Genomic DNA, 14,313 nt, shown 5'->3' with positions numbered 1-14,313 from the left:
CAACTCCTCACTTCCGCTTCCGCTCGTCGCGCCGCGAAGGGTTAATTTTTTTTCCTCTCGGTTTCTTAATAAATCAATCAACCTCCGTGTTGAATGTGTGTCAGCCCTCAGACAGCTCTCAGAGACAGCTGATCAGACACGGACGGTAAGAAGGCGTGTGTACTGTCTGCCATGTCTGCTCTTCGTGCTGTAATAAAGCGCGAGCATCATCACGCAGTGTTGCATGGCCCAAATGTATATGTGTGTGTGCGTGTGTGTGTGTGTGTAAGAGAGTGTGTCTTTGTTTTTATCCGCCTGTGCTGATGCATGTCACCCAGCTTGTGTCTGCAGACTCATAACGCTGCCACCTTCATTATCGTCATAATCATAATAATAACCATCATCATCATCATCATAATGCAAATACAATGAGCTCCGCAAACACCGCTGAAGTGGCTCAGCATTGATTATCAGATAATATAGGCTTCTTATCAGTTTCAGGCATTGTCTCGTATCTCCACATTGTGTAATTAATGTATAATTATAACCAGGTTGTGCAGAAGCATAGTTTATTGACATTGCTAGCTTATTTGGAGGTTTTATCTCTGTACATTGTTATTAAAATTGTTCATATCTTCTTTTAAATGTGATGTGAATGTCTAGAGTTATCATTTGGCATTAATTCTGTTAGTAAGCTGGTATTAAGGAGCATTACTATACTTAAGCTTTAGCCCAACATGATTAGGATACTGCAGCACCAGTAATACCCTATTGATTATGTTATGTTGAATTAGATGTATTAATACTGGGATTTGAAAATAGTTTACAAAAGCTGCAAGCAATTTTCATTAATGAGTAGTTGTAACTATTAATGTGAATAGTGTGCAATATTTATTAGTAAATACAATCTTTTTGGTTAATATTGGAAGCTTTCCTAACCTTATTTACAGTTGAATAATATCAGAGTGCCGTATATTTGTACCATTAACAGTTTTATTAATAGTGTCATCCTTTTTAAAATTGATTTATTCTGGTATTTTCTATAGTAAAAGTAGTTAAACATTCCAAATATATTCCCTTCAGAAGCATAATGACGTACTGTAAAATATGAAAGGGTTGTTTCCTGAAAGGGGGCGACACGGTGGCTCAGTGGTAGCACTGTCACAAGAACAATATAGTAATTATAAGAAAAGTGTTAATATATAAGACTAAAATATGAACATATTAATAAGAAGAAATATACAGGGGTTGTACATTGAAACTGAAATACTGGCCAATTTAGTGTTGGAGGTTTCCTGGCTAAATCTTGGGCTGTGGATAATGTGAAACATGTATTGGTCTTTCCCACATCTGGGAGAGTTATGGTGTGGAGAAGCCCCAAATAAGGGTACCACCCAGACTGCTTTATGCACAGAGTGAAGCATGGGGGTGGATTAGTGATGGTTTTGGCTACAAAACCACAGCATTCCCTAGTCCTAATACATGTGCTAGACGGATTACAACGAATGACTACTGAACCATTCTGGAGGACCATGTGCAGCCAATGGTTCAAATATGGTATCCTGAAGGCGGTGCGATGTATTAGGATGATAATGCACCAATACACACTGCAAGACTGGTGACAGAGCAGGGCTCAACAATAAGGACTGCCTGATGGCCCGGGGCCAGTGTGAGAGATGCTCGGGACAGTGGACAGAATTGTTACAGGCCAGATCGGGGCAGTGCTGCCTTGTCTCTAAATTTTAATAGACGGCAACATGACCATGACATTAAATTATGAGGCTAATGGAAATGTCTGTTTCTAACTTTGTGGAAACATTTAAATAGGTACAGCATGACGAAAAAAATGAAGGTGATGTTTTGCTTAGTTTGCCGTCACTTGTAAGTCAGCCACCTTTTGTTTTGCAATAAAATACGTGCACGTTTTCCATACTGCTATATTTTACTGCTAAATATTTTTCAAATATTTAAATTCTACAACTACTGACAATATTTTCATTCATTCATTTTCTTTTCGGTTTTGTCCCTTTATTAATCTGGGGTCGCCAAAGTGGAATGAACCGCCTGACATTATTTCGTGAAACATTATTTAATATATGTGGCTAACTTTTTTATTTCTTTTATGGGGCCAGTGAAAATTTTGGCAGGGCAAGTAAAAATCTGAACCTCTGGTCCAATCGGGCCAGTAGAAAAAATCCTTAGCGTTGAACCCTGCAGAGTGATTTGATGAACATGAAAATAAAGTCGAACATCTTCCATGGCTTGCACAGTCACCAGAACCAAATATTATTGAGCCACTTTGGGGTGTTTTGGAGGAAATGTTTTCCTGGCCACTATTCTGCAAGAAGAATGGCTCAATTTATTGTTAACTTCATAATCGTAACCCCACTTGTGGCGAACTGAATGATATATGATTTAGCATATGTATGACATATAGTTTGTATATAGCAGTGGTTAAAGCAGTAAACAGCTAAGCTTCTATCTTTTTTATCATAGAGCTTATATATTGGCTTGTCGAGTCAATATATTTTAATATTTATTCAAATATGTTTGACTACATTTTTATTGCTACTGTGGTTATAACCTGTTATTATTGTCTGTTGTAATTAATGATTACTTTAAAGTAGGGCTGCTTGTTTCTGGGACAATATGTGATTTATGATATTGTTGTACTATACTGTCAGTGAGCGCCATTTTTCAGATCAGATTAAACTGATGTTCTGACTCTCTGTGGTCATTAAACATCTTTTGGCACTTCTCATAGGGGTGTAACCCCAGTGTACTGGCCAAATTCCCTCCATTGACCCATCATGGCCTCCCAATCATCCCCATCCACCGAATTGGCTCTATCACTCTCTCTACTCCACCTATAGCTGGTGTGTGGTGAGCGCACTGGCGCCATTATCCTGTGGCTGCCATCCAAGTGGATGCTGCACACTAGTGGTGGTGAGGAGAGACCCCCCCTCATGATTGTGAAGTGCTTTGGTTGTATGGCCATACGCAATAAATGTGCTATATAGATATACATTACCTACTTACTTATGCTGGAATTATGGGTTACCTCAGTAAATGTAAATGAGCAGCATTGTCACTAATTCTGTTAGTACTTGATAGATAAATCAAATATTTATTGAATAAACTCTTTGCTCTTAAAATTAGCTTCAGTTTTACCAAAGAGCATAGAATCACCAAGAGGCGACACTCTAGTGTAATTTGGGAAACAGCCACTAGATGGCGTGGCGGCCATTTTGGAATGAAAACTCCAATAGAACAACAGCATATAATAAGTGTGTTAAATAAACTATTAAAAGTGCTGATGATTGTGATAGTAAGTGTTGTATTGTGGTCTTTCAGGTTGAATCTTGGCTTTAATGCGCTTTTTAAATAAATAAGTAAAAAACAAAGCAGCTGCTTGCCATTGCGGCAGTAATGAGATGCAATGGACGGCCGATCACTTTCACTCCAAAATGGCGTAATCCAGGGCTGTTGCGGGGCGCTGCTGTTGCAATGGAACGTTCTATTGAGTGTCGCCTATTGGTCATTTTAAGCTCTTTGGTTTTCCTGAACACTAACAATTTATTATGTTATTTTTTTTTAATGTAAAGGCTCTTATGATGGGCTCAAAGCGCCGGAGAGCCACTTCTCCGTCCAGCAGTGTGAGTGGAGGAGATTTTGAGGACAGCCAATCCACATCCATATCTTCAACCAGTCGGAAGAGAAGAAGAATTGCAAACATTCCCACCGTTGACCCTGTGAGTTTAGTCCATCATAATGGACTCTTCCTAATTTTTAAGAGACACATCTGTTTACTGGAATAGAAGAGTACATTCACACAGAGCACACAGAACAAGATAAAACTGAACAAAATATCACTAGCTAAAAATACATTGTATGACTCCAAATGATAAATTTTTATTTAATGTTGAAAATTATGAATTTAATATTAAGTAAAGATCATGTTCTATAAATAGAAATTAAAAAAATAAATAAAATATTTAAAAATAAAATAAAAATGTAAAATATTTATTTCAAATATTTCCTATATGATGTTTAACAGAGCAAGAAACTTTTCACTGTTTTCGCTATCACAATTTTTCAATATTATTGGTCCTCTTAATCCAGGGGTGCCCAAACTCGGTCCTGGAATGCTGGTGTCCTACAGAGTTTAACTCCAACTTGATTCAACACACCTGCCAAGATGTTTCTAGTATACATAAGAAGAGCCTGATTAGCTTGTTGAGGTGTGTTTGATTAATGTTGAAACTAAACTCTCAAGGACACCGGCCCTTTAGGACCGAGCTTGGGCACTCCTGTCTTAAGCAATATATTTGTTTGATATATTGATATACAAGTATTGTTCTGGCTAAAGCCTAGTAAAGTCTTTAATGTCACTTTAGGCTGAATACTAGTATCTTTAAAAAATATCTAGTCAAGTATTATTTACTGTCATCATGGCAAAGATGCCAGCAGCTAGCTCTCTGCAACTCTCACATGGTCGCCCTCTGAAGCTAAGCAGGGCTGTGCCTGGTCAGTACCTGGATGGGAGACCACATGGGAAAGCTAGGTTGCTGCCGGAAGTGGTGTTAGTGGGGCCAGCAGGGGGCACTCAACCTGTGATCTGTGTGGGTCCTAATGCCCCAGTATAGTGACAGGGATTCTATACTGCTCAGTGAGCACCGTCTTTCGGATGAGATGTTAAACCAAGGTCCTGACTCTCTGTGGTCGTTAAAAATCCCAAGATGTCCTTCGAAAAAGAGTAGGGGTTTAACCCCGTCATCCTGGCCAAATCTGCCCACTGGCCTCAGTCCATCATGGCCTCCTAACCCTCCCCATATTATAATTGGCTTTATCACTATCTCCTCTCCACCAATCAGCTGGTGTGTGGTGTGCGGTCTGGCACAAAATGGCTGCCGTCACGTCATCCAGGTGGATGCTGCTCACTGGTGGTGGATGAGGAGATTCCCCCCACTGTGTAAAGCGCTTTGAGTGCCCAGAAAAGCGCTATATAAATGTAAAGAATTATTATTATTACAAAGATAAAATAAATCAGTTATAAGAAATGAGTTATTAAAACTATTGTGTTTAGAAATGTGCTGAAAAAAATCTGCTCTCTGTTAAACAGAAATTGGGAAAAATATACAGGGGGGCTAATAATTTCTTATAATTTCTTAATACTTCAACTGTATGTATAATTTTAATTGTTCTCACAGATCACTCCACATCATATGTAGGAAGATGCAACAGTGTTGAGTGTTCTTGTGTGCCGCTGTACGTCTTTTCCTGCAGATTGCGGTGTGTCATGAGTTGTACAACACTATCAGAGACTATAAGGATGACCAGGGCCGGATGCTGTGTGAACTCTTCATCAGAGCACCAAAGAGAAGGTCAGTCACGCGTTATAAATATAACCAGTTACACTGAAAAACAAATGATTCATTGGATTTACTACATTTTTTAAGGTATATGGTTGCAAACAATTTATAGGGGATTAATTTAAACAAACAAATTCAATTAGTAATGTTCAACTTGGGCTCTATTTTAACGATCTAAGCACAAAGTGTAAACCGCAGGGCTCAAATGCATTAAGGGCATGTCTGAATCCCCTTTTGCTATTTTAAGGATGGAAAAATTAGCTCTGCACACTGGCGCATGGTCTAACAGGGTTGAGCTTATTCTCTTAATGAGTTCTGGGTGTGTTTTGAGCATGTGCATTCAACCAATCAAAGTCTCATCTCCCATTCTCTTTAAGAGTCAGTTGCGTTGCGCCATGGCGCATTTGCTATCTACATGGCGGACTTTGTAAGTGGAAAAACTGAACACTTTACCAGCGAGAAAACAGTTAAGCAGAGCATCTGCAGCGCGAGGATAAAGAACAAGCCTTCTCTATTCGGCCTCTTTACTTTCTCTTTACTTTTACTCTTTACTTTACTCCTTTACTTTGGTGGAGTAAGGAAACAGTGGAAACTTACTCCACTGAAGACATCCGTTAGCCAACATATTTAATTTAGCTTGTTAAGCGCAAAGATTGGATCAAAACTATTTCTAAATTCAGTTCTAATTTCCAGCAAACGAATAAATGAACAATAATAATCAACTGTGGTCAAAAAACTGAGTCATATCCAAACACACGTCCTGTTCTAATGCTCTAAATGGTCTCCAAAACCCGACAAGTGTACAAATTTAAACAGTTTTTATTGAAACTTATATAAATATGCATATAATAAATAATACTGCTAATAATAATAACATTATACAAATGCAAATTGTCATAAATAAACCGAAAAAATCCCTCAAAAAGCAACTGATTATTTAAACAACGTGGTTCAAAATGTGAAAATAAACCTGCACTCCTATGAAAATATCAAGGAATCAGGCCCTACACACCTTGCACCTTATTGCGCCGAGTGTATGATAGGGCCCACTGTGTTTATTTAAATTTAGCCTATATAATTAGTTTGCAACCATTTACCTTAAAGAAATGTAGTAAATCCAATTAATCACTTTCTTTTCAGTGTATGCAGATTAGCCCATAATCTTCTATTTACAAGACTCCTAATTTTGTTGTGAATGTTATACAATAGGTTCAAATCTACCAAGGTCAAAAACAAAAAACAATATTCTTATAATATACACAGCATTACTCTTTAGCAGTCACTCCAGGCTGTTTCGGAAAACATACATAGCACACGAATATGTTTAAATGTGAAATATTAAAGGATTCAAATTTATTACAAATTTACTAATTTTCTCCCCACAGGAATCAGCCAGATTACTATGACGTGGTGTCACAGCCCATTGATATGATGAAGATCCAGCAGAAGCTGAAGATGGAGGAGTATGACGATGTTGAGCAGCTCACAAGCGACTTTCAGCTCTTATTCAGTAATGCCAAGACATACTACAAAGTAAATATCACTACCTCACACTACCATTCAAAGGTTTGGAGTTATTACAAGTCTCTTTATGCTCGCCAAGGCTAATTCGGTAACACTGTTACTGTTTTTTTTTGCTTTGTTTGTCAAAGTTGCAGTCAAAGGTAGAAAAGTTTGGGACAGTATGGAAAACGCAAATAAAAAAAAGAAAGTTGTGATTTCTAAATTAACTTTGACTTGTATTTCATTACAGACAATACAACAAACATTATTTTATGTGCTCCTCATGATAACAAACACATATTCCAATTTTGATTCTTGCAACACATTTAAAACAAGTTGGAGCAGTGAAGCATTTATCACTTAAAAACGTTGCCATTCCTTTTCACAACACTTAAAGCATTTAGGGATTGAAGACAGAAAGTGCAGAAGTGTTTCAGGTGTATTTTTTTTCCACTCTTTCTGCAAACAACAGTTCAGGGTCTTGGTTGTTGCATTTTGCGCTTCTAAATGCGCTACAGATTCTCTGTTGGAGACAGGTCGGTACTGCAGGCGGGCCATTCAAGTACCTGTATCCTCCTTCTCCACAGCCAGGACTTTGTAATGTGTGCAGAATGTGTTTTTGCATTGTCTTGTTAAAATTTGCATGGGCGTCCCTGGAAAAGAAGGCAGCATATTGTGCTCCAAATTCTCGATGTAGTTTTGTCAGGAGCACACGGTGTCCATTTCTTCCAAAAATACCTGAAATACTAATTTATTGACTGCAGTACATGTTCCCTCTGTGTGATGGTCCGCATCCGAGCCCAGAGAAGTCGATGGCACCATACTGTCCAAACTTCTGATTGGGGGTTGTAAATACTTGTGTGTGTGTGTGTGTGTGTATATATATATATAAATAAATATATATATATATATATATATATATATATATATATATATATATATATATATATATATATATATATATATAATAATTCCTTACATTTATATAGCGCTTTTCTGGGCACTCAAAGCGCTTTACACACAATGGGGGGAATCTCCTCATCCACCACCAGTGTGCAGCATCCACCTGGATGACCCGACGGCAGCCATTTTGCGCCAGACCGCACACCACACACCAGCTGATTGGTGGAGAGGAGATAGTGATGAAGCCAATTGGAATATGGGGATGGTTAGGAGGCCATGATGGACAGAGGGCAGATTTGGCCAGGATGCCGGGGTTAAACCCCTACTCTTTTTCGAAGGACATCCTGGGATTTTTTAACGACCACAGAGAGTCGGGACCTCGGTTTAACGTCTCATCCGAAAGACGGCGCTCACTGAGCAGTATAGCATCCCCGTCACTATACTGGGGCATTAGGACCCACACAGACCGCAGGTTGGGCGCCCCCTGCTGGCCTCACTAACACCACTTCACACACCATATATATATTAGGATTGTTTGAGAAAATATAGATAGGATGGAATTCAAAGTAACAGCATGTATTTTAAATATAAATCATTTGTTATAATATAAATGTCTTTGCTCACAGTGTAATGCATCTGTTCATGTGGAATAATTTTTTTAAAATGTGAATTTCTACATATTAGGTAGCCAAAATGATTTTCTACATTTGAAAATGAATTAGAACAGTTTCTTGGCCATGAAATCCAATTTTTAAATTGAGAACTGAATTATTATAGTAGGCTGCTGTGGCTTAGCTGGTCAAAGCGACTGTCTTGTAAACAGGAGATCCTGGGTTCAAATCCCAGCAGTGGCTTAGTGCAGCTGCTGGTTGTGCTTCTGGCAACGTAGTGGCATAGTAGGTATTGCTGTCACCTCACAGCAAGAAGGTCGGTGGTTCGAACCCCGGCTCAGTTGGCGTTTCTGTGTGGAGTTTGCATGTTCTCCCTGCGTTCGCGTGGGTTTCCTCCGGGTGCTTCGGTTTCCCCCAAAGTCCAAAGACATGTGGTACAGGTGAATTGGGTAGCCTAAATTGTTCGTAGTGTATGAGTGTGTGTGTGAATGAGTGTGTGTGGATGTTTCCCAGAGATGGGTTGCGGCTGGAAGGACATCTGCTGCGTAAAAACTTGCTGGATAAGTTGGCGGTTCATTGCTCTGTGGCAACCCCGGATTAATAAAGGGACTAAGCCGACAAGAAAATGAATGAATGAATTATTTTGTGATACTAAAGACACCAGCGCTATCACAGGTCTTTTTAAAGAAAAAAATATCACCACCTCACTGTCATACCTGTATTTTTGATCAAATGAATAGATAAATCAAAATAAATTTAATTTGGTGAGCAAAAGGGATGAAAAACATAGTTAGCTTGTAAACTACATGTATGTTTTGTTTTAATTATTGTACCACTTAATTATCTAATATTGTACTATGAGGATATGAGATTGAAATATTGTTGTTTATAGTATGATTTGTGATGTTCCTTTTTTAGATATCTACAAAATAAATAAATATCAGTTAAAATAAAACCTGAAACCTCTTTTTTTGTGTTGTTGTGCAGCCTGAAACTCCAGAATACAGAGCAGCTTGTAAACTGTGGGATCTGTATATTCGGACCAAAAACGAGTTTGTGCAGCGAGGAGACTATGATGAAGATGATGATGATGACGACCCACAGGAGAACCTCGGAGGAGCCACAGAGGAGGAGGTCAGACCACATACACATCTACTTAGTCAAACACTGCACATCAAATTTATGGGTTACACTTCTGGTGTGAGGAAAATAATGACACCTCATTGTACACGGTTTTTAAAACAAAGACAAATGAGGACACAAATGTGATTAATATGTGGCTTTGCGTTTACAGTCTATGTCGAGCCTTAAGGAAGTTCTTGGGATGCTTCTGGATGCTGTGTTGACCTACACTGAACACGGCCGCCTTATTAGCGAACTTTTCCAGAGACTTCCCTCTAAAATGGTAGCTTTTCAGTTTCATTTATGGACATACACAAACATATTAATATTATATCTTAATAAATATTCATTCTTTTCCAGCAATATCCAGATTATTATGCTATTATTAAAGAACCAATCGATCTGAAGAGCATCGCACACCGAATACAGGTATTATGATCACATTATTTTACATAATTATATACAGTATCACTGATCTACACTAAATTTATGTTTTGTTTTCCCTAGATGTGCTACTATAAAAGTGTAAACCATATGGCTAAAGACATTGACTTGTTAGTCAAAAATGCCAAAACCTACAATGAACCCGGATCACAAGTGTTTAAAGTAACGTGTCACTGACATTCCTATATACGATTTATATAATGATTAGACTTTCACAGTTAAGCTTAGTTGTAATTTATATAATGCAAAATGTGGTCTGCTTATAAGTATAATTTAATCATGAATTTCCAGGATGCGAACACAATCAAGAAGGTCTTTGCGCAGAAAAAACTGGAGCTCGAACATTCTGAACCTATTAAATGCAGCATCAGGATCAGGTAAGTGTTATGAAGCATGTTTATATTATATTATATTATATTATATTATATTATATTATATTATATTATATTATATTATATTATATTATATTATATTATATTATATTATATTTTATTATATTATATTTTATTATATTATATTATATTATATTATATTATATTATATTATATTATATTTTGTTGTGTTGTGTTGTGTTGTGTTGTGTTATGTTATATTAAATTATATATTATATTATATTAAATTATATTGTATTATATTATATTATATTATATTATATTACATTATATTATATTATATTATATTATATTATATTACATTAAATTATATTATATTATATTATATTATATTATATTATATTATATTATATTATATTATATTATATTATATTATATTATATTACATTATATTATATTATATTATATTATATTATATTATATTATATTATATTATATTATATTTTGTTGTGTTGTGTTATGTTATGTTATATTAAATTATATATTATATTATATTATATTATATTATATTATATTATATTATATTACATTATATTATATTATATAATATTATATTATATTATGTTATGTTATATTATAATATATTATATTATATTATATTATATTATATTATATTATATTACATTATATCATATTATATTATATTATATTATATTATATTATATTATATTATATTATATTATATTATATTATATTATATTATATTATATTAGTTGTCAGGATCGGGGAAAGTTAAATGATAGATTACATTTTACCAAAACCCATTTTTGTGATAGTAAGATCTGTTATTTATGATAATAATAATATACAAATATATTTAATTTACAATATAATATAATATGGTAAGATATGATATGGTAGGATACAAAACGATATGATAGGATACAGTACGATATGATATAATACGATACATAGTATAGGATACAACACGATTCAATACGATACAATAGAATACAACACGATCTGATAGAATACAATACGATAGGATACAATACGACATGATACGATACAGAAGGATACAATAAGTTAGGATAGGATTCAATATGATATGATCGTATTTGATACAATAGGAAACAATACGATAGGATACAATATGATACATTAGGATACAATACGATACAGTAAGATAGGATACAATGTGATACGATAGGATACAATACGATAGGATGCAAAATGATATGAAGTAGTACAATACGATAGGATACAGTATTATAGGAAATGATACGTTACAATACACTATGATATGATACAGTGTAATGTAATGTAATCTTTTAAATTTAGTTTTTAAATAATTATTTGTTTTACAGTTTAGCAATATAACATAAGCTAGGATACAATATGATACGATACAATACAATACAATGTAATGTAATATAATTTCTTGAATATATTTATTAAACTGCAATTTGTTTTACTATGGATTTCGGCTATATAATATCTGCACTGTGTCGACATAATTTTAATAGTAATATATATGCATAAGCTGTTACTTTCTGAAAGACCATAAACATTTATAATATACTGTATTTGCGATGCAATGTAATACTATATAATACGAACTAATGTAATGCAATGTAACATAATATAATATAAATCGATGCGATACAGTATGATATTATACAATGTAATGTAACATAATATAATAAAATATAATATAATATAAAACGATGCGATACGACACAATATGATATTATACAATGTAATTTAACATATATATAAATTATAATATAATATAAAACGATACAATGTGGCACAATATGATACGATACAATGTAATTTAATGCAAGAAAATATAATATAAAATGATGCGATATGATACAATGTAATGTAATATAATAAAATAAATATAATATAAAATGATACGATACAATATGATACGATACAATGTAATGTAATATAATATAAAATATTAAAATATAATCTAAAATAAAATGATGGGATACGGTACAATACAATATGATATGACACCATTTAATGTATCATTTTCTTGTCGACTTAGTCCCTTTATTAATCCGGGGTCGCCACAGCGGAATGAACCGCTAACTTATCCAGCAAGTTTTTACGCAGCGGATGCCCTTCCAGCTGCAACCCATCTCTGGGAAACATCCACACATACACACACACACACTCACTCACTACGGACAATTTACCCAACCCAATTCACCTGTACCGCATGTCTTTGGACTGTGGGGGAAACCGGAGTACCCGGAGGAAACCCACGCGAACGCAGGGAGAACATGCAAACTCCACACAGAAACGCCAACTGAGCCGAGGATTGAACCAGCAACCCAGCGACCTTCTTGCTGTGAGGCGAACGTGCTACCCACTGCGCCACTGCGTCACCACCATTTACTGTAATATATTATAATAAAATATAATATAAAATAAAATGATACGATGCAATATGATACAATACAATGTAATGTCATATAATCTCTTAATAAGAGTTTTTAAACCGCAAATTGTTTTACAATGGATTTTGCCAATATAACATCTGCACCTTGTAATAATAATACATATGCATAAGCTAGTAATTTCTACAAGATCATAAACATTTTTAATATATATGAGATACGATTTGATGGAATACGATACAATATGATTCAAAACATTGTAATGTAATGTAATATAATATCTTGAATATAGTTATTAAACTGCTATTTGTTTTACGGTGGATTTTGCCAATATAATATCTGCACTGTATCAACATAATTTTAATAATAATGCTATTAAGCTATTCATTTCTAAAAGAGCATAAACATCTATAATATGTAAAATATTACACGTTATTGTTTTCTTTGGTGTTTGTAAACAGGAACAGAAGGTTTGCTCATGGAGACAGACTCTCCTGCATCACTACAGCTTTACAATATGGCTCCGAGAGTGAAGAGGATGCCATACTGACCGGTATCTCATGCATGATAATACCAAATAAATAAAGGATGCCTTTTTATAAAGTTTTAGTTGCGTCTATGCTAGTGAAATGGTGTTTTACAAAATAAACAAGGAAGTTTTGTGGATAGAAACAGTTGTAGGATGAAGATTACAATGACCAATAAATTAACCAATAACTGAGGATTTCATGCTCCAGGATTTGTGCTTAAACTGTATTTAAGTGTCTGAATATTTCAGAAACTGTACCTAACAAAGTGGCCAGTGTGTGTGTAAACTAATGACTGTGTAATCCACGTTTCCTTAGGCTCTGTTCATTACGATGAGGTCGAATCAGAGGCCGAGAGCATCCACTCCAGCATGGACGTGAGTAACCCGATCTTCCAGATGTATGAGGCGGTGCGGGGTGTCAGGAACAGTCAGGGGCAGCTCTTGGCCGAGCCCTTTTTCCAGCTGCCATCCCGGAAAGACTATCCCGACTACTTCCAGCAGATCAGCCATCCAGTCTCGCTCCAGCAGATACGGTATAGTCACATCACAGTGGAGTATCTTGTGTGTTTTAAGCAATGTTTAAGCGAGGCGCACAACTAACGCTTTAGACCTCCTCTCAGCTGGTCAACAGTCTATTTTAGTTCCTTAAAATAGCAACATGCCAGCAATGCGCCTTAACACACTTTTTTTTTTAGAACAGAACGCCTATGGGCGCACATTTGAGCACAAATGCATTTGCTATTAAACAGCGTGGCGCAAAACGACAAAATGAGTCTTCCACCAAGCTGAAACTAGAAAACAACAATTACGTTGCGTCGCATTGCGCTGGGTCTATGATAGGGCCCTGAGAGAAACCAAAAGTAAAACTAACCAAATATATAGAGCAGTGCCTTAAATGTCCAGTAGGTGGCCGGTCAAAACCACAAGTGGCTATACGCGACCGCTGTTTCCATCCACCTATTTTGGATATGCGCATAAAAAACAGTTGATGGAAACACCAAGTGGGCAGGTCAATTGGAGCTTTTGAAAACACTATCGGTTGTGTTTAGGGAAGTGGGTGGGCAGGTCAATCAGTGCTTTTGAAAACACTATTGGTTGGGTTTA

General features: G+C 35.6%; 1 protein-coding gene and 1 non-coding gene across 5 annotated transcripts in view; both read left to right on the top strand.

The window, feature by feature from the left end:
• Positions 1 to 9: 9 nt before the first annotated feature.
• pbrm1 (polybromo 1) overlaps positions 10 to 14,313 on the top strand; it is a 46,013-nt gene continuing 31,709 nt past the window's right edge. For all 4 annotated transcript variants that reach the window (XM_087273121.1, XM_087273119.1, XM_087273120.1 and 1 more), the window contains exons 1-11: positions 10 to 145; positions 3,585 to 3,731; positions 5,266 to 5,363; positions 6,737 to 6,884; positions 9,356 to 9,502; positions 9,663 to 9,773; positions 9,851 to 9,919; positions 9,998 to 10,096; positions 10,226 to 10,311; positions 13,142 to 13,233; positions 13,526 to 13,742. In XM_087273121.1, the coding sequence (XP_087129247.1) occupies positions 3,591 to 3,731; positions 5,266 to 5,363; positions 6,737 to 6,884; positions 9,356 to 9,502; positions 9,663 to 9,773; positions 9,851 to 9,919; positions 9,998 to 10,096; positions 10,226 to 10,311; positions 13,142 to 13,233; positions 13,526 to 13,742 (1,208 nt within the window). In that variant the 5' untranslated portion in view covers positions 10 to 145; positions 3,585 to 3,590. The remainder of the gene's footprint in view (positions 146 to 3,584; positions 3,732 to 5,265; positions 5,364 to 6,736; positions 6,885 to 9,355; positions 9,503 to 9,662; positions 9,774 to 9,850; positions 9,920 to 9,997; positions 10,097 to 10,225; positions 10,312 to 13,141; positions 13,234 to 13,525; positions 13,743 to 14,313) is intronic.
• trnat-ugu (transfer RNA threonine (anticodon UGU)) lies at positions 8,538 to 8,611 on the top strand. Its single transcript has one exon. It is a non-coding gene; the product is annotated as a tRNA-Thr (tRNA).

This window comes from Danio rerio, chromosome 11 (genome assembly GCF_052040795.2).
Source record: "Danio rerio strain M-AB ecotype USA chromosome 11, GRCz13ab, whole genome shotgun sequence".
NCBI lineage: Eukaryota > Metazoa > Chordata > Actinopteri > Cypriniformes > Danionidae > Danio > Danio rerio.
Note: the sequence above shows the minus strand (reverse complement) of the source record. Positions and strands in the feature narration are given on the sequence as shown.